Here is a 21,116-nt window from a genome sequence, read left to right as displayed (position 1 = left end):
TAGCTTTAAATTAAAGACGGACAAGCACAAAGTTTACAACAAGCATCAGTTACGTTAAGTCACTCTTACAAATATGGCTGTCCTTTGACAAGTAAAATGCTCTTCCATCTTGCAGAGTAGACCATACCAAATCATGGTTTTACAGTGTCCATTGAACTGTGCTAAGGATCAAGACTTTGGATACTTTGCTTTTTCCCCATCTACATTGCAAGATGGAACAGTGTTAATACTTCAGTTGGGACTCCTGACAGTTGATTCTGTAGTGTAGCCAGGACACAGCCTTTAAATGCTAAAATAGGTGTTCAAATACCATTGTAATGGGTACAGGGTACACTGATTTCAGTACTAATTTTTGGCTAGAGCTGCTTTGTCTTTCATTTGACATTAAAGCACACACACCGTTCTGGAGTTAAGGGAATTGTCACTTTTGGACATCTGTCTTTCAAACCATGAAAAACATAATACATCCCAGACAGATTAGGAAACAAACATTTATTATAAACTGGTAGTTTTACAGATCTATAAAAGTGATCATCAGCTTTTTTCAGTACATAGACTAAGAATACATAATTTGAACACATCCCATCAGAGGCACATGGTGAAAAGTTAAAACTCAACTGGTCTCATGTTCTTTGGCAGTTGAAAGTGTCCCCACCACAACTGAACACTCATAATGGCACTTATACAAAATATTAACAAAATGGACTGACTCTGCTACACAACAGGCGCTGCTTAGGTCATCTTTACATTGCATAAAGAATATATCTGTTACAGTCAAAGGGATAATTGAAAAACAAAACTGGATCCCATGAATTATATGCAGGTACAAAGGGATTGGCAAAGACAAAAAGAACATGGACAATCAGATCATAAAGACATTGTACATAAGCACCATAATACCTGCTGTAAAGCGATAGATTCTGGCTTTTAAAAGAAGTGCATAAACTAGAGGGCAGGTTAACAAAGGTAAACCCAAAGAAAGCTGCCATTTTATAATATCACCAGATTAACTCACTGGATTTATAAGATCAAGAATGAAAAATGGTTACCCCTTGTGTGTGTCTTACATAAAAGGCCAAATTCTGTCTGTTCTGTCTGCCCACCCATGGAATTAGTGCAAATTAACGCTACAAAAACAGTTATATTGTGCCAGCGTTCAGGCCAGCAAGCAACTGAAGTATACCTTAGTGGGGAAGCCATTTACGAAGTGTCTGTACATTAAAATATCCATCCCATATATGGGAGAAACTGTGAAATAAATGACTTATCAAAAATGAGTTCTTGGGCTCTTTGACTGCTTTGTTTGTATTTTTCCACATTAATATAAAAACCAAGTACCACTTTAATGTTCTGATTGTGGTGTCCTGCCTAGCCCCTTGGCAACCTCATCTCATTTTCTGGTCCCAGTCTGACTCCCTGAGCCAGTGCTCTCAGCCCTTCAGCTTCGGTAGGTGGGGAGAGAGAGTGCCCCACACTTCAACAGTAACTACCCCTCCAGTATTACAACTAGAAGGATGTTGTTGAACTGCAACCATTCTGAAAGGGAAACAAATGAGTCCTCAGACTCTAGTAGGAGGACGACAGCATTCCAAACCCCACTGAGAAAAATCATTCAAAAGCCTCCCAATAATCAGCCATGTGACCTTTGCTAACTTGCTTGTTTTGCTACACTCCAATTATTACAGCCAAGACCTAATGCAGCATCAATTTTATATTAGATACTTCCTTTATCCTGGAACTGTAACCTGCGCTTACAGGGAGTTTAGTGATCCAGTAGTTCTTTTCTGTTGCTATTATGATCCTATAAAACTTGCATTAAGAACCAAGGCAATCTTGGCTAATGCTGCCAGCATTTATAAATTAAGTGGAAAGCAGCCCAGTGAAATGAGCTATGAAGGTCATTGTGACTGTAAAATAAAAACGTAGCATTTAACTCAGTTTGAGGTATTCTGATGTCATAGAACAACATCCCCTTGCACTTTCATTTCTTTAGAGGAAAAACAGAGGAATAAAAGCCAAACATTTTGTCATCCTGAAAGAAAAACTATCAGGAGACAAAGTTTAATATGGTGTTCTAGTCTTACCTGCCTCTAAGGCAATGTTTTCCCAGGACTTATTTTAACAGTTTATCAAAAAATCAATATTGCCTTTACAGATAGTAAGTGCAAAAGGATAGCTGTGAATTGCTTGAGTACAAGATGGTGACACAAATCTACGTGTTTTAATACCAATGCAGTAAACACTTTTCCCAAATGTGGCTTCAGCCCAATCTAATGCATATTTAAGAGAGCAGTAATTACAAAAAAAAGAAAAAAAAAGAGCCAAGAGCTAAACCACAGGTGGTTTCCTGATAGTCTTTTAACTTGTAGCTGATTTAAAGATGCTGTGTTTTTTTTATTTTTAAAATCCATACTATATTGATAGCAGTTTGGGGATGGGGTTTAGAAACTAAGGAAGTTCCTTCCAACTTGGGCGGAAAACAAAACCACAGCTTCTTTGCACAGTGATCTGTTCTCCAATTACAAACAAGAACAAATCATTTATTTGAGAAATCCTTTTGGTTTGAATATTCCTGAGAAGGCTAGAGGCTTATCAGCTTTTTCCTTCTTTTCATGCTATTCCCAAATTTTGTTTCATTTTTTCATAAACCACATAGCTGATGCTGACAGCCGGAAGCACTTTCATGAAGTTTGGGCCTATGCCCCTATAAAGTCCTAGGATTCCTTCGTTAGCAATTATCCTTTGAAAGAGTCCAACCATGTTTAGCTGTGGGGCTCCTTCCAACAGTGCTAGAAAAGAAAAGGAAGATAGCAATCTCCATCATTCAGCAGTTCTAGTGATATTAATATTCTAATCATATAAAGCTCCTCACTACACAGATGCACAACTTATCACCTCTAACCCTATGGGCTTGGTACAGTCTCTTCTCAATACTATTTCCTAGCACAGCAAGGTCTGCTCTAAGTCGCTAAGTTTGGGGCAAGTCTCTTTCAGCTGCAGACGTGGGCCTTGGAACTCACTCCCATGAAAGGTCCACAAGAATACCTTGCTGGTTGCCTTAACAACATGCTGGAAGTTCTATCTGTCCTGTTGATCTATCCTCTCCTGTCTGAGACCTTGCACTTCCATGCAGCTTCTACTACCTTTCTACTCACTTATTTGCAACAGTTAGTAAAAGTGACCCTTTTTCAGTGGTAGATTTATTTTCCTTGAAGGTCACAGAGCTTTCCTCTACACCAAATTCCTTGGTCTCCTCTGGCCATGCATTTGCTCTGGTGGTTCGTTCTTTCTTTCTTTCTTTCTTTCTTTTAATTTCAGCTTTGTCCTTTGATTTTACAATATGGTCTTTGCATAGTTTGTGATGGGAACTCCATAAATGGGTTAAAATACATAAGGTGATTGACACAAATCTATAAAATATAAATATTAAAAACACAAAGAATCTGGAATCTGTAACATGAAGGTTGTGTCAACAACCAACAAAGCCAATCAAAAGTTTAGATGGGCAAGGTCAGTATGGTATTAGACACCTTAAAAACCGGCCTACTAAGTAGGGAGCATTCTCCAAATTATAAATACCTTTAAAAGATATTCTTCCCAAACCCAAATCCCAATTCTCACCTTGAGCCTGCATGCGAGTTCTGATGAGAGCAAGAGGGTAGCTGGCTAACTGACCACAAGTGCTGGAGACAGTACCACATCCGAGCAACACAAAGACACCAGGGTTAGCAGAGTCTGATGCATAATGATCTAGCCAAGCAGTCTTCAAAGCCTGTCAGGAAAACATAAATGGATATGAATAAGAGGTATATTAAAATTTACACTAGATGGTTAAGCAGACTTTATAGCTATCAATATTAAGGTGCTCCTTTGCCTCCATAAAAATATTCCAAATGCATTCATGGGCTTGATCCTGCTATGTGTTGAGTGCTCTGCCTCAATCCAACAAACACTTAAGCATATGCCCCCCATCCTCACCCCCTGATCGGCTGCCTTCTCCACTCACCTGCCTCCTGGGAAGGGCAGCGATTCAGGATTGCTGCAGGAAGCAAGCAGAGCTTGCTCTCTCCCCACCCCTCAGGAGCCAAAGTGGTTCTCACAGGAATGGAGAGGGACACAAAAAGCTCAGCAGCTCAGGATACTTCTGCTCTCTCTCCTCCCCAGTGTCCTTCCTCTAAGCAATAGCATCGCTCCTCTGCTCCTCTCCCCTCCTATCTCCCTCCCTGCAACACCAGGCCTGGGAAGGAGGAGGAGAGGACTCCATTGCTGCTGAGTCCCCACAGGCCTCAGAGAAGGGGTAATGAACCCCTAGAGTTGCAGAAGGAGCAGATGTGGGTGTGAGAGCTCCCACAGTGGGAGCCAAAATCATCACAAATCCAGACAGACCAAACCACAATATACATTTAAAACAAAAACCACTCATGATTCTGGGGGAATCTCATGATTTTGGTGGGTCTGACTCATGATTTTTGAATCATAGGGTTGGCAATACTGTAACACAGTAAGGAAAAAGATGTGAAAAACCAGCCCTGAGCATACTACAGCGGATATTTTTTAAATTCTCAAACAAGTATAACTACAAGTAAGTTACAGATGTGAGTGAATGATACATATTTTAAGAAGGTAATGAAGAGGGCAGATTACATTTTTGTGTGTCTAAAGAAATAATACATGCATCAAGTAAACAAACTGACCTCATAGACAGCCAGGTCTATACCAGCATAAGGAATTATGCCCAGAATGTTGGGTACATAACCTTTGTAAAAGGCTGTCAACCCTTCTCTTTTTAAAATCTTCCTAGCACAGTCAAACATCCCAGAGTATTGTCCTGTTTTACCCACTGCCAGTCTGGTCTTTAAGACCTGAAGGTAGAAGAAATGTAGAATTAATTATTTGACAGGTCACGACCCAGCTTACATATAGGCACAACAAATCTTTGCGTACTCATAAGTTTCTATTTCCAAAAAGTGAACCTCTTTACATTTGCTACTTAAAGTCTCCTTTATAAACAACGAGAGTTAAGGTTTGGTTAGCATTAGTTTTTTCAGAGTTTTATCATTTGTAAGAGGAATAGTCCACCTAACAAGCTTATGGTTGTGAAGGAACAGGGTATATTTTTTTAGTCAAAATCAGAGTAAGATGAAAGTTGTGATTTGCCTTTTTTCCCCTTCTCATGTTCAAGAGAGACAATTTTTTAAAAACAAATTACAAGATATCTAGAGCCTTTCATTAGGGCTGGTGCTTAGCCTAAGAACAAATGCGAAATTAGCATTTAAAAAGCAAAGACTATGCAGGAACATGAACTAATTCCTTCTAAGGCTTCATTGGATCAAGCTTTTCAACTGAGGATTGCAAATCATATTACAAACATTAAAGAAGACTCATGACATCCTTTTGAGATAATTAAGGGATATACAGGGATCACTTCACTCACTAATGAAATGCAACACAACAGCTGTTTAACAGTGCCTGTGACTTTACACCAGCATTGCAAGATAGGGAGCGAAGAACACCATGTTCAAATGAAACTGCCAAGGGAATTCCCTGAGCAGGAATTTGGCCTGCTTGGAAGTCTCATAAGAGATGGCTCCCATATGTGATATCTGGCACGTCAGCATACAATCTTGGCCAGGAACACCGTAAAAACCAGCTTTACTGCAATACTCTGGCACCGTTAGGAAGATGAGAATATCTTAGGGCTTTTCTATGTGACGAGTGCTACAGCGGCACAGCTACAGACCTGTAGTTATACCACTGCAGCGCCACAGTGCAGACGCTCTCTACAGAGATGGAAGCGTTTTTCTGTCATTGTAAGTAATCCACCTCTCTGAGCACCAGTAGCTATGTCAATGAAGAAGGCTTCCACTGACCTAGCCACATCTACAGCAGGGTTACATCAGCATCATTATGGCGCTCAGGGATGTGAGTTTTTTACACCCCTGAGCAATGTAGCTATGTCAATCTAAATTTTAAGTATAGACCAGGCCTTATTGTAGAACAGGGCCTACATACCTCCACATCCATTCTTGTGTAGTACGCCACTTGAATATAAAAGGACCAACACTGTAACATTTGGTTGCTTTATTCTATGTGCTTAGCAACCAGCTGTGACTTGATTTTCTAAGGACAATAATGACTTAACTAAAAAAAAACAAACTCCACCACAGTGTGTAGAATGCCATTGTTTTTTTTATCCCCACAGAGGGACACTCCTTATCAGAAAGAGTTCAGGGTGAGTCACTATTTATATCAGTTTCAAATCTTGCTAAATCCTGGTCCCAGCACACAGCATGGGCAACCATGCTGTGTGCTACAAGAGTAATTAATCTTTTAGGGAGAGGGAATGGATCTTCTACCCAGGCTGCAGAATGAAAAATAGTCACTCTGGAGCTATTATTCTATTCTTGAGGCTGGAAAAATTGTCGCAATACTGTTCTGCAGGCCGCTACCTGTTGAATGGAGGAATAATAGCAGTGACTCCACAGAGGAGCAGATCAATCTGCCAACCCTGCCCATAGTGCAAGGAAATCCAACAGAGGTAGCTTAACTTCATCTGCACGGGCTACCTAAATCTAACCCCAACTCTGCACAGCAGAACTATATTGGTTCTGTTGCAGGCAAGGCCTGCTCACCCCATGCCAGGGTCTTGGACCCAGTAATGGCAGGTACTCACCAAAGGAGTTTCCCCTGGTGGTCTGGTGTAGAACTTCAGTTACATTTCTGCCTCAGTTCCCCCTAGTGGTTTTTCAATGAGTTCAGTGATACTTATATACAATGAGCAATGCCCCTTCAGGGATTTTGTTTATTTAATCAACCACCAAACAGTGTGTAAACAAGCCTTCTCCTCCCCTAAGTTCCCAGTCTTCTCCTTTGCCTGGAGTTGTGCAGTCTTTCCCCTGTGATCTCATGGTATCTCCCAGGCCTCTCTGCCTCAAGAGCTTTGTAGTCTCTCCCCTCTGGAGCTGTCTCTCTATGTTTTGGGGACTGTTCCTCTCTCCAGGAGCCTCTGCTACCACTGCACGTAGCTTCCTACCCAGCTCCTCTGAAGAGTTCTCTTCCCAGGAGCTTCCTTTCTATGTTCTCGTCTCCTGCCTGACCCTCAGAACCATTTATAAACCAAGTGTTCCTTTATTAATTAATTACCCCACACAGCTGCTCATCCAATTAACTATCCACAGGTGGATCTGGATTGGCTTGTTTGCCTTAGCAAAGCCTGTCAGGCTAGATGCCTGCCCCTTAGAGGACCAGTCCCAGTGGCAGGGCCACATTTAGGGAAGTATTTAAGCACACACTTAACATTAAGCATATGCTTAAGTCTTTTACTTCATGGGACTTAAATATACACTGAAATGTTCTGCTGAACAAAGATAATTTCCAGACTTAGAGACTTAGCATGCAATCTGTGACAACCAAATTTCTAATATTTTAAAAGAGAAAGAACACAACCCCCAACATGTATGCACATGGTGGTTCGGGTTTGTTTTTTTAAATGACATAATTTAAATAAAAAAAAAATTCAGAAAATAGAAAAACCACACATAACCCTAAACACCAGAAATTCTAAGTATAGAACATGCCGTGTTGTATCCCAGAAAGTGTCAGGTAGCATTATGGTGTGATTCTGAAGGAGTAAATCTACAGAATGCAAGTGAAAGTTGTGATGTCGGCAGAACTCCTTTAATGTTTCCACAAAAAGTCTTATCTTGCTCTTGGTGAAGTCAACAGGATTTTTGGCACTGACTTCAATGGGAGACCAGTCCTCTCTTGCTTACCTCCATAGGATAAATAGAGGTTTGTGCTGTTGCCCCAGCCAAAGAACCAGATACAAATCTTTCAACGGTCCCTATCTTTCCATCTTCATTAGCAAATAGCTTCTTATACTGTGTAGGTAAAATGCATAAAGACAAATATATCACACATCTTTCTGAGGCAGGTAGAATCCCCCAGCAGAAGCAGAAATATGACATGAGGTTTTCCCATGAAGTTTGCATTATAGATGTCCAATTAACACAACTTAAAAATATTTACATTCCAATTCTGTGTGTAATGATTTATAAAAACATAGATCTTCCAGCCTGTAAAAGTCCTTTACATTTGGTCCCACTGAGTGGGATCAATTCTGCCCATACTATAGTGGCAGAGGAGCACCACTATAGTTAAATTTGCCCCAAGACATCGGTTTAAAGGTCAACCTTTCTAAATCCTCTAAAATTGACTTGATTAGTCTTTGAAATTTGGTACGCCTCAGGAGCGTACAGGGTAGGATTAGGGACCCACATTTAGAATCATTTGTGCCAGGGGGCCCGGACATACAAGCCTGAGAAAAAACAGCCTTTTTAAAAAAAAGTTTGGGGGGGGTTGGGAGGGAGGAGAGCTAGAGATCAAGCTATTGATGTGATGAGGGTCAAAATGATCTCGATCTCTCAAGTTTTACCCAAGGTAGTGCTCTGCGTGCACACAGTCTTTGAGGGACCCAAACTGACAATGGTGTTTAAGAAAATACACATTTTTACTACGCACATGTACCAATACAGAAAAGCAGCTAGAGGATTTTAATTCGCACCATTTTATATGCTTTAAAGCTCAAGTCTTCTAAGTACTCTGAAATTTGAATGGTTAGTCAGGTTGGTTTGAAAATCTGGTGTCTCTCATGAGGGCACAGGGTAGAGCTAGGGATTCAAATTTGGGGTCATTTGACAAAGAGGTTCCCAGGTTGTCTTAAAAAAAAGTTCCCTTCTGCTGCTCTGTACTGTTAAACTGAACGTTACTAATCACTGGATGAATCAGAGATCATTCTGTTTGACTGCTGCAAAGTCATACTTCAATTAACATAACTAAGGATAAGTTAATCACAAGCACCCACATACCACAAAAGGAATTTTGAACTGAGCGGATGTAGTGCTACCATTTGAGAGTCATGAGTGGCAGTTTTATTTTGGGGGGAATATACTCAAAGTGGAATTAGACATGTGAATCCTTAAGAACATAAGAACTGCCACACTAGGTCAGACCAAAGGTCCATTTAGCTCAGTATCCTGTCTTCCGACAGTAGCCAATGCCAGGTGCCCCAAAGGGAATGAACAGAACAGGTTATCATCAAGTGATCCATCCCCTGTTGCCCATTCCCAGCTTCTGGCAAACAGAGGCTAGGGACACCATCCCTGCCCATCCTGGCTAATAAACACTGATAGACCTATCCTCCATGAATGTATCTAGGAAAGGAGGCATTAGGGAAAGGAGGCGCGGTACATGTGTTAATGGGATGAATTGGGGAACTGCTGAAGGAGGGCAGACTTAAAGGTTGAACGCCTTAACTTTGCATTTCCGGGTTTTCAGAAGTTTCAGTTTCGATTCACTCAACATTCTGCAATGGGATGGCATATCACTAAGCAACCCTAACTCAGAAATGTTGGGTTTTGGTCATTCAATACCTATATGGTTGCACTTTTATAACAGATGAGAACCCCGCATTCCTTGCATAACCAGAACTCCAACTTAAGTGAATGGGTACCCAAGGAATGGAGAATTAGGCCTTATGTGCACCATATCACTTGCTGTAGGCAGCCAAATACAACTACTCAGGCAGAACAAAGACTAGACTGCAGTATCAGTTACAGATAAGCTGAAGTAAGAAGTAACGTACTGAGGGAGGTAAGCAATAACTGCACATTAGAGCAAACTACAACCTCTCATCAGAAGTTGTAAATCAGATATCCTATACTCAAAGGATAATTTTTTAAAACAGATTTTGGGTTTGGGGTTATTTGTTTACAGCATAGAAGAGTTTTGATGTATTGTACATTACTTTGCTCTTACTTCTGGCCCTAGCAAGACTCTGCCATCTTCACAGATGAGAAAGCAAAGATCAGTCACCGGGTGTTCTAGAATTTCAAACTAAAACTGTGACCGCAGGGAGATCTCTATTCCAAAGGAGGATCAGGCCTTTAATATGTTGTGTAAAGCTGATTCAGAGGTAAATATAATGCTGAAATCCATGCTGAGGGCATCTTACTGCAGCACATTGACATTTGACTTTAAAGAAATCCTGTACATGGGTATGTGTTAGGCTAATACAACATGCTAGATTTTTATGTGGTTACCATTTAGAAAGTACAACTGAAGTATTTACAATTAGAGCACCTCTCCACAAAAAGTTATATAGATAAGTAGGTAGCTTTAAACTCATATGATGTGAATTTGATTTCTTTCCTACATTGTTCACAGTACAACAGTAATAATCCACATTACTCAAATATTTTATTAACCAGTCATAAGACTATTTTAACTGTGATCAATAAAACCATTATATACATTTTCATCATCATTTGCATTCTGTTTGTTTTTCAGTATTTAGTGTTCATCACCTTGATGTGACACATTACCTGTTCATATGCCCAGAACTTAACAGCTGTTTCAGGTGCGATTTTAATGACATTCACACCATTTCCCCTCCAAAGGGAACGGACGCCTCCTTCTTTCACCATCTGCTTAAGGCCATTTGATATATTCATTTTATTTGACTTTGAACTATGAACCTATTAACCACAGTAAGAAAAAGAAATGCTTAGATTGAATATAGGACTCATTTTTAAGCAACAAAGGATAACTGTTTTAGTAAATACTTAAGTCAAAAATCCCTAGAAGACAGACAGTATAATTACTGGTCTCATAACTGAATAGCTGTAGTCAATCTGAGATGCTGCAATATGACTGTAAACTAAGGATTGTTTTCACATCATTAACATTATCTGTTGTATTTCTTGAAAGCTAACACTATAATAACAATATTCCAATCTTTCGTTTGTGATATTTCTTCCAAATTAGCTACTGGCTCAAAAGGGAATATAAATGCTCATTATCAAGAGAAATGCAATATATTCCTTAAAAGGCATACTATAGAAACACTACATAATGTGCTTTTTAGATTGAGTAGTACTTTCTATATGGCAGACTCAGAAAACATAAAGCAAGCTACTGTTTAAAATCCTGTGATTTTGAAAAATGTCTGGAAAGCGTGTAAAAAGTGTGAAATTTATTGCTGATCTTAATACACTATTGTAGTTTATACCAGCACAACTGATTTTGATAGGGTAGATGTATTTTTCAGTATCCGCCTTTTATTAATCATTTTAGATATCAAAAGGGAACATATTTAATATAATATCTGTACCACAACACACCACAAAGCAAGTCTCCTTACAAAAATGCATCATTTGAATTCTTTAAAAAAGCAGCAAAATGCATAAAACAAACATGTAAGCATCAGGGTGCAAAAGATATCTACAAATTAGGGCCTAACCCTACAAACCACTATGCCCACAGGACTAGTTAGGTGTAGTTTATCTTTGCGGATCAGGACCTAAGTCAATACAAATTATGAAACAGTTTTAAAAGCACAATGAGAGCCTCTCTAGAAGTAAGATGATATATTCTGCTATTAGTTTGCAAGAACTCCCAGCCAGCTGGAACTCCTCTAAAAAACTGCCACAAGATGGCCCAGATTATTCTAAATGGGAAAAGTGATTTACCAGAATTTAAAGTTGCTTAAGTGTTGCAACTCACCTGCATCATGACTTTAAGGCGATCTAGTGGTGCTGTACCTGTTCGAGAAACAGCACCAGCCACTCCTCCTGATAACAGCTGTCTCCACCACTGCCCAGACTTTTTCTCTTCCTCTGTGAATTCATCTGGGATAGTCAAGCTATCTCCTATATCCAACACCTGTCACAATGCAAAGCAGAAAGGGGCAATGACTATATTTCCTATTTCATCTACTTAGTGATTTTACTGATAGTTCTGACACAGGCTTGACTACAAATAGATACCGTACCAAATGACAGTGTATAAAAAAGTTACGTTAAAGACATAAAAATAGCCATCAATAACCTGTAATGTACATACTGTAATTTCATTCCATTGTTATAAATTCAAGTAAGACCAATTCTATACAACAAAAATCAAAAGTGACCCTTTATTCCCTTTAAATGTATTTAGAACACCACCACCCAAAACCCACCATTTCAAAGACAGCACCATCATCATTAAAAATTATGACAAACTCCTTTCTTGAGCATGGCTGTAATGAAGACATTTTGTCAAGCTCAGTAAAGCTTTCCAGACAGTGTCCAAGTCCAAAATGCTTACATTCTACTAACCTTTCATCCAGGCAGCCTTTACGGATTAGTTTGATAATCTCTTAAAGATGTTGTCAAGAGATTAATCATTCAAGGTAATTTATTCATGTATTTTACAGACACACACATTTAAAAATAGCTTTCTATTTATAAATTAATATAGCACCTAATTATATGATTCATTTCACTAATCCATTATGATCTTTCTTGTTCCAACCAACAATTTTACTGATTGTTTTGAAGAGACATTATGACTATCCTTCAGTTGTGAAAGTCTGAAATCTCCCTGCCAGATGTGTGTTTAGTTTAAAATACTTACTGTTCAACTTGAACAACAATGAACATTACCAAAGGCAACAGGGGTAAGGTTTCCCATGACAGAAGGCTATGGATTTTTATAAATAAACTTAAATACACACCTTCATTTTCATCATATCATATATGTAATAAAAAATTAGAGGGACTGCACCATTTAATACTACAAATCCAGTTTCCCATGAGAGTTACATTTGCCATTAAAAAGAGAGAGCGAAAAATCTTTCCAATAAGAGAAAGCAATTACTGCCAAAGTAGCTGGGGAGTGGGAGGATTAATTTTTTTCCTTTAATAAAGTGAGTTATATTTATACTGTTGCTGAATTTAATTTTAGATGCTACCACTCTTAATGCCGCAAGTCCCCCCCCCAATCTGTAAAATGGAGATAGTACACTATGTAGCGTTTTGTCTTGTTTATTTAGACTGCAAAAGCTCTTCTGGGCAGGAACTCTCTCTCTGCATCTGGATAGTGCTTAGCATGTTGAGACATACATTTTTGAAAGTGATGAGTGATTTTGGGTGCCTAATTAGAGACCTCTTAAAAGGGCCTGATTCCCAAAGGGTGGGTGCTCAACACTCAGAGTATGCCTACACTAGAAACACTATAGCGGCACAGCTACAGCTGTGCCACTGTAGCATAGACACACTTACTACAGCAACAGAAAGAGTTCTTCCATTGCTGTAGAAAATCCACCTCTCCAACCGAATTCTGTCGACCTACCAATGTCTACACCGGGGCTTGGGTTGGCTTAATTACATTGCACAGGGCATGAAATTTTTCACAGCCCTAAGCAATGTAGTTAAGCCAAGCTAACTTTTAAGTGTAGACCAGCCATGAAAATCTGGCCCCTTTAAGGGGTTTCCAGTTGGACACCCAAAATGGAGCCCCCCCAAATCACCAGTCACTTTTGAAAATGTTGACTGGGTGTTCTAGTTTGTGCCTATATTAATAGCACCTGCCAGAATTTGGCCTTATATGCACTGGACATTAATATCACCTTACAACTAAGCCTAAGAAAAAGAAAAAGCTAAAGTCACCTTTTGGGATTTTACTGTATAAACATTACAACAATAGCCAGCCCACAACACTCCTATGCTATTTAGATTCCTGCTCACCAGAGTCCAATCACAACTAAGAGCCTTCAATTTTAAAATAAAAAGAGTTTTCAAAAGGCTGTTATCATGAGAAACTGAAACAAGATTTCAAACATTTTGGCTACGTAGGGCACCCCCTGTATTGCTGTGGTAACTGGTTCCAAGTTCTCACAGTAGGCCAACTGCAACAATTGTAGATCTTATGGAACACTTCTAAACTGAATATTTAGGATTAGATGAGGAGGTTCCATAATAACCAGAAAAAGAACTTGTAATTTTCAGCATTTAAGAAACAGAAAAAGTCTTGGGCATTTTTCACTAAATAGTATAGACTCAGAACTATCCAATTTCATATATTTGCCTCATGTTTTCTTTTGGCGAGTCATCTAAGAGGATAGCTGGATGTTATTAACCATGTGATACTCCCACTGTGAATTCAACCAGGGCAGGCATATACGTTTAGCCTGGTTTTAAAATAGAAAACTATGAATCGTTGTTTTCTTCTTACAGTTTCATAGCTTAATAAAGGTCAAAGACTATTCTCCTCCAACTTTTAACTATAAAATTATTCTCAGGTTGGGACTATGTACTGCAAATCAACCAAAACTGTAAACACCTATAAGCAAGTTTTTATCATGAAAAGGCTGACAGATCCTTCAGGATTCAAATGATCTCATTATATTTAAAGTAATTACAGTTTTTAGCCATGTGGTCTTTCCTGTAAATGATCAGGGTAAGTTCATTCTGTCAAATTATTTATCTGTGCACATGCAATATTTCACTGGAGGGTTACCTATAACTTCGCATTGCTTGCATATCAAAGAATTATTAATAAAATAAGATCTCAACTCTTGAGGAATTGGACTTACCAAGGCTGAGACAAATGTAGTGCATTACTTCCTGCCATTACGTATTCTATTCTTACTTAAAATTCTGGAGAGAGCATGCACATGTATGTGTGCAAACACTTATCTAGAGTCTACATTAAAATAGCAATTTTGTGAACTTTATGATAAAATTGCTAGTTAAATGAAACTGCTAACACAATACCAACATTTTGAAACAGCTAAAATACTTCTCCAGCTTGTATGATCACATGAAAGCAACAGTCCATTATAAAATGCACATAGTAACTAGAAAAAGGATTTACTATTGTGTGACATTGTTTTGTGAGGCCTCTCCAAAGGGACAAAATTCTTATTTCTAGTCCTAATGGTTGGCAAGATACTGGACCTTAGACTTTTCACTGATCCAGGACTAAATACTCATACACACACAAGGATACTTGGGGCAGGAAGATGGGATAAGAACACCACATCTGGGAGGAAAAAAAACAAACTATACCAGCTGTCTAAAGCCTCTCAGAAGGCTTGAAGTTCTAAAATTAGTTCTGGCAGAGATGGATTTGGAAGCAGAATCCAGGTGAGGAGTCAAAGATGCAGGATAATCTCTCTCTCTCTCACACACACACAGCTACATAAAATAGATCTCCTTTAAAATACAAGCTGAACTTACAGTAGAATGTTTCCAATAACGGATTATTTCCTCAATGTCTGTTGCTGGGTTAAATAAAAAGTGATCCCGCCATTCATTCCAGTCCACTGACATTGTCCCATCAGCATCGATGCTGAAAATAAAACAAAACAAAAGTATGCAAAATATTAAATTATGTCTGGAAAATAGTAAAAATAAATAAAATATCTGGTCACTCTACCTGCAAACTTTTTCAGACTTGAAGTCCTGTGAACCCATGCAAACCAGTCCTCACACAAGAGTGTGAAAATCCATGTACAGCAGTGGATACCAATCTTATGAATGGTCAGTAAAACGAACCATTTTTCCCAACTGAGGTGGGGGGAAGGGTAAGTGGACATAACAAAAGTCACGTTAATGAAGAACAAGTTGACATCCCTTCACATTTCCAATGCCTTCCATGAACTGGAAATCATACTCTGCAGGACAAGAAAACAATGCAGTGCACCATACTACAACTTATGCACCATACCTACTGTAAATTTGAGATGTTCTGTTTTATGAATCTTTCAATTTTATGAACTCAAATACTTAGTATAATAGGGATTCTACTATACTATCACCTTTGGAAGGGTATGCATGGCTCTTTAGTTCACTAAGAAAGGAAAATAGATCATGTTTCTATTCTTAAACTGGAGGCCAACTACTGTTGGTTATGCAGATAGGTGTGATACCTAAATATTAGCATAACTCAGATTCAGTCTTAAATGCATATGAAAATAAAAATTAGACAGTGTTTTACTTTGCCAATAAATAGTTATCTTTGATTTAAAAAATTATCCTTTTACATCTGATCTGGAATTATGTAAACATGTTTATGAACAATCATTTGAAGAATACACAAACTCACAAACACTGACTAGAAATAAGAATGGTTTCTGACCTTTGTAGAATCTTTTCTGCCTGTTGTTCTGAAATATTTATACCCAATAACTTGAGAGACTCTACAATCTCTGATGCTTCAATTTTTCCTTAAAGCATTAAAAGAAAATATGTACAAGTTAAAAGCTTCTTCAGATCTCGTTATGTAAACTCACATGACAATGATCTTTGTTCTACTTAAAGATTTGGAAAGTCTTTAAACTATCATTTAGTACAAACAAAGCAGCACAGACCATTTAATACACTTTTACACTGAAGTCCTAAATGATATATAATTGGATTATATCTGCTCAATATTTGTAATACATAAGTGCATCACAAACACCTAGTGAGTCAGTCTCCCTCTATCAAAGAGGGAAAATATATTTTCTAACTAGAGACCTCCTCACAGCTCCTCCAGCTGCGGAGCAAAATTCCTTAGTTCTACCATCTTGAAGGGGGTTAACTGGAGGAGAATAATTAGTCATTTGACTATGATGTGGATACTCAATCAAAATTATGAGCCTGCTCCTACTCCAATTGAAATTAATGGGAGAAGATACAAGTTCCACATTAGCAATACAAGTTCCCTCTCAGCAAACTTTATACTCCATTTATTACATACAATATTTACATTACAAACAATATATTTAGGTCCTTGAATGTTTTGGGGAAATAACCATTTTATACTGAATTATTCTGAAATCTAGTTCAGTAATTGGTACCACACATTTTTCTTTCAAGGTCAGGGAAAATAAAGACATACCATCATTGTTTTTGTCCAGACTCTTAAAGGCTAGTTTCATTTTCTTCTCATGGTCTTTAAGATACTGCATAAATTCTTCGAAGTCCAGCTGCCCATCCTTGTTAGAATCTCCAGTTTTAAAAATTTTCTGTTCAGAGAAAAATAATTAAGGAAATATTACTGATCAAAGAATGAATGAAAGAAAAGTGCTTTGTAATATTAAGATCTGCACAATCAACTGTGACAGGCATCTCACACTGGCAGAGTTTGGGAAAGAAACACTTTTCCTCGCTCACCAAAACTGACCCCCAATTGAACCTCAACCCACTCATTCTGGGTAGGAAAGTATTGCTACTTCCATTTTATACTAAAATGACTGTCTGTAAGACAGTCATTAGGAAGCAATGATAAGACACATTGAGACAAATAAAACACACTCTTAAATGTAGTTCTACCTATGAAATTAGCCAAGGGTTAAATATAGCCTATATGAATTATGCATCTGCAACTCCGACAGACTAGAAATACATCTTTGAGACAGGGATGAACTGGATTCAAGTTGTGATCTTGCTTACTAGACATTTAGTCTGCATTCAACACCTTGCCCTGTTTGTGTCTAAAGAAGTAACAAAAATGGGGAGTTATAGCATGCTAATCTCTTAGAGCGGAGGTTCCAAACTGTGATACACGAGCTTGATGTTGACTTCACAAAAAAAATTTGAAGGTTGAATGTGAATGAATAAAGTTTGGGAATCACTGATTAGAGTATAGCATTTAAGGTGAAGTTCTGCTCTCATACTTCAGGATGGATATGAAAGCCTATATTCCACTCTCCCTACTCATGTAGAGTTCCTATAAGACAGAATACACAGTTAGAGATGCACTGGATGGATCAGAGACTGATTTGAGAGCAGAATTTTGAAGAATATATTTTGAAGCACCACATGGTACATTTGAAATCTCTGCTAAAAAAATTAATATGTTTTTAGTTTAAATATTTTCATACAAGTGTGATGAATCAGGGCTATATCTGTACAACTTATGAATTCAGATTGATTTATGAAACTGTATTATGAAGAACTGCTGTATTATGAGTGCCTATATGCATGTGGATCCACTATTGCTGATAGGGCCTGTAGCAGATACACACAAGACCGGGAAAGTGGGAAATACTTAAGGTTAACAATAGTACTCAAACTCACAAAGGTCATGATAAAAAGTAGCTGAAGTTTTAGAAATCCAGTTTTAGCTTAACACCTCCAAAGATAGTGGGGGTGGTAGAAGCAGTGGAACAAAAGAGATCAGGTGACCAAGAGAGGTTAAAATAAAGAAATACACAGGAATAGGGGAGTCAGACAAGAAGAGGAAGCATGAGGCAAGAGAAAGAAGGGGTCAGAAGCTGAGTAATGGGCTCCAGGAGAAGGAGGTCACCCAGCATGTAGGAGCCTCATAGGGCAAAGGAGCCCTACCTGCTTTCCTGCACCCAGATGGCCCCAAGGGACTACAATCCAGCCCCAAAGAATGCCCTGAAGTGGTGAGGAAACTGAGGTGGGGACATGCGTTTAGTGTTTGTGGTTTGTATAATCTGTACTCTATTGTACTTTAACCATAAAAGAACATGAAGTTGTTAGACTCTGTGCATAGTTTGTGTGTGTTGACTGCTTGACAACCGCTGTGTGCCCCTAAGAGAGTTAAACTATAACCAGAAATTTCACACCTTTGGGATAGAACTCTTGGAGAGGTGTGTGTTTGAGTAACTGGGGTATCTCACAGGCCAGCACTAATCCTGGGAGCCTAGGACAGGTGGGCTGAGGAGCCCCATTTCTGAGGAGTGATAGCAGATTGAGGGTCAGTACCCAGGAAATGTGATAGAAAGGCCCAGGGAGGAGCCAGTGCTGCAGCCTGCTGAGGCTCCAGAAGCTTAATACACCCCAGGAGAGCCCAAGCACAGAGGCTTTTGATTCCTCTCACACTGGTTCTAGTGGGTGGCCAGGAAGAATTGCTTGCTAGGATCTGTGACAACCAGTTATATCCAAATGTACTCATTGTATAAATACAACATCCCTGCCAATTTATTGTTGGTCTGCACTCTGGCACTCCCCATTGCCACTCCTGCTCCTGAATAGGACTGGATTATAAAACAAATGAACCAAGAACCTAACATAACTCAAGTAATTGCAAATCAGGATTTACATACACTAAAACAAAAATGGTCTCCCAAGAACTTCCCCATCAGTTCCATTCTACTTACCTTAGCCACCCACTCATGTACTAATGATGTGTTATCTGTATGAATTATATTAGCCACAGGATCTTATGCAGGCCTTGTCGTAAAATACCTTGCACACCTCTGGCACTTATATAGGTAGGTAATCAATCTCAGTACAATTTGTATGGCTATTCTGAACTATGACATTTTACTGAAACCAAAATTGCTTACTTTGATTTGGAGACAAGATCACTCAATATGCAATAAGTACTCATTCTGCTGTAACCGGTTACAACTTACTGAAATAAAAAACACATTCCAAGAATGAGTAGCCCAACAAGATTCAGCCAAAGAATCTACTGAGCTTAGAGAAAACTAAAAATTTATCATGTGCTGGGTGTACAGGTCAGGAGGAGATCTCTAACACTTCTTGGTATGTTAAATGTCTCTTTCTTCTTCCCCAACCCTTCCACTAAAGTAATGTATGCTCATATTTGAAGTTTTAAACATTTTTGATCTTGTGAACAAAATTCATGAGATAAGACAATTGTGACTAAATATTTAGAAGGGAAAGGTCACATGGCACTCAGCCCTGGTCTACACTAGGACTTTAGGTCGAATTTAGCAACGTTAAATCGATTTAAACCTGCACCCGTCCACACAGTGAAGCCCTTTATTTCGACTTAAAGGGCTCTTAAAATCGATTTCCTTACTCCACCCCTGACAAGTGGATTAGCGCTTAAATCGACGTTCCCAGCTCGAATTTGGGGTACTGTGGACACAATTCGATGGTATTGGCCTCCGGGAGCTATCCCAGAGTGCTCCATTCTGACCACTCTGGACAGCACTCTCAACTCAGATGCACTGGCCAGGTAGACAGGAAAAGAACCGCGAACTTTTGAATCTCATTTCCTGTTTGGCCAGCGTGGCAAGCTGCAGGTGACCATGCAGAGCTCATCAGCACAGGTGACCATGATGGAGTCCCAGAATCGCAAAAGAGCTCCAGCATGGACCGAACGGGAGGTACGGGATCTGATCGCTGTTTGGGGAGAGGAATCCGTGCTATCAGAACTCCGTTCCAGTTTTCGAAATGCCAAAACCTTTGTGAAAATCTCCCAGGGCATGAAGGACAGAGGCCATAACAGGGACCCGAAGCAGTGCCGCGTGAAACTGAAGGAGCTGAGGCAAGCCTACCAGAAAACCAGAGAGGCGAACAGCCGCTCTGGGTCAGAGCCCCAAACATGCCGCTTCTATGATGAGCTGCATGCCATTTTAGGGGGTTCAGCCACCACTATCCCAGCCGTGTTGTTTGACTCCTTCAATGGAGATGGAGGCAATACGGAAGCAGGTTTTGGGGACGAAGAAGATGATGATGAGGAGGAGGTTGTAGATAGCTCACAGCAAGCAAGCGGAGAAACCGGTTTTCCCGACAGCCAGGAACTGTTTCTCACCCTAGACCTGGAGCCAGTACCCCCCGAACCCACCCAAGGCTGCCTCCTGGACCCAGCAGGCGGAGAAGGGACCTCTGGTGAGTGTACCTTTTAAAATGCTATACATGGTTTAAAAGCAAGCATGTGAAAGGATTACTTTGCCCTGGCATTTGCGGTTCTCCTAGATGTAGTCCTAAAGCCTTTGCAAAAGGTTTCTGGGGAGGGCAGCCTTATTTCGTCCTTCATGGTAGGACACTTTTATCACTCCAGGCCAGTAACACATACTCGGGAATCACTGTAGAACAAAGCATTGCAGTGTATGTTTGCTGGCATTCAACCAAAATCCGTTCTCTCTCTCTCTCTGTTATCCTCAGGAGAGTGAGATATAATTCATGGTCACCTGGTTGAAATAGGGTGCTTTTCTTCAGGGACACTCAGTATAGCCCATTCCTGCTGGGCTGTTTGCCTGTGGCTGAACAGAAATGTTGCCCGCTGTTAGCCACAGGGAGGGGGGAAGGTTGAGGGGGTAGTCACGCGGTGGGAGGAGGCAAAATGCGACCTTGTAACGAAAGCACATGTGCAATGTATGTAATGTTAACAGCAAGGTTTACCCTGAAAGAGTGTAGCGACTGTTTTATAAAATGTCTCTTTTTAAATACCGCTGTCCCTTTTTTTTTCTCCACCAGCTGCATGTGTTTCAATGATCACAGGATCTTCTCCTTCCCAGAGGCTAGTGAAGCTTAGAAAGAAAAAAAAAAAACGCACTCGCGATGAAATGTTCTCCGAGCTCATGC

General features: G+C 39.5%; 1 protein-coding gene across 2 annotated transcripts in view; it reads right to left on the bottom strand.

Annotated features, from left to right (window-relative positions):
• Positions 1-477: 477 nt before the first annotated feature.
• SLC25A24 (solute carrier family 25 member 24) overlaps positions 478-21,116 on the bottom strand; it is a 40,195-nt gene continuing 19,556 nt past the window's right edge. Inside the window, exons 2-10 of one of the 2 annotated variants that reach the window (XM_073356844.2) lie at positions 16,705-16,831; positions 15,961-16,048; positions 15,060-15,171; positions 11,563-11,721; positions 10,383-10,535; positions 7,773-7,880; positions 4,695-4,862; positions 3,622-3,772; positions 478-2,789 (exon numbers count right to left, since the gene is read on the bottom strand). In XM_073356844.2, coding sequence (XP_073212945.1) covers positions 2,611-2,789; positions 3,622-3,772; positions 4,695-4,862; positions 7,773-7,880; positions 10,383-10,535; positions 11,563-11,721; positions 15,060-15,171; positions 15,961-16,048; positions 16,705-16,831 — 1,245 coding nt within the window. In that variant the 3' untranslated portion in view covers positions 478-2,610. The remainder of the gene's footprint in view (positions 2,790-3,621; positions 3,773-4,694; positions 4,863-7,772; positions 7,881-10,382; positions 10,536-11,562; positions 11,722-15,059; positions 15,172-15,960; positions 16,049-16,704; positions 16,832-21,116) is intronic. The other variant, XM_073356845.2, reaches the window with a different exon arrangement.

This window comes from Lepidochelys kempii, chromosome 8 (assembly GCF_965140285.1).
Source record: "Lepidochelys kempii isolate rLepKem1 chromosome 8, rLepKem1.hap1, whole genome shotgun sequence".
NCBI lineage: Eukaryota > Metazoa > Chordata > Testudines > Cheloniidae > Lepidochelys > Lepidochelys kempii.
Note: the sequence above shows the minus strand (reverse complement) of the source record. Positions and strands in the feature narration are given on the sequence as shown.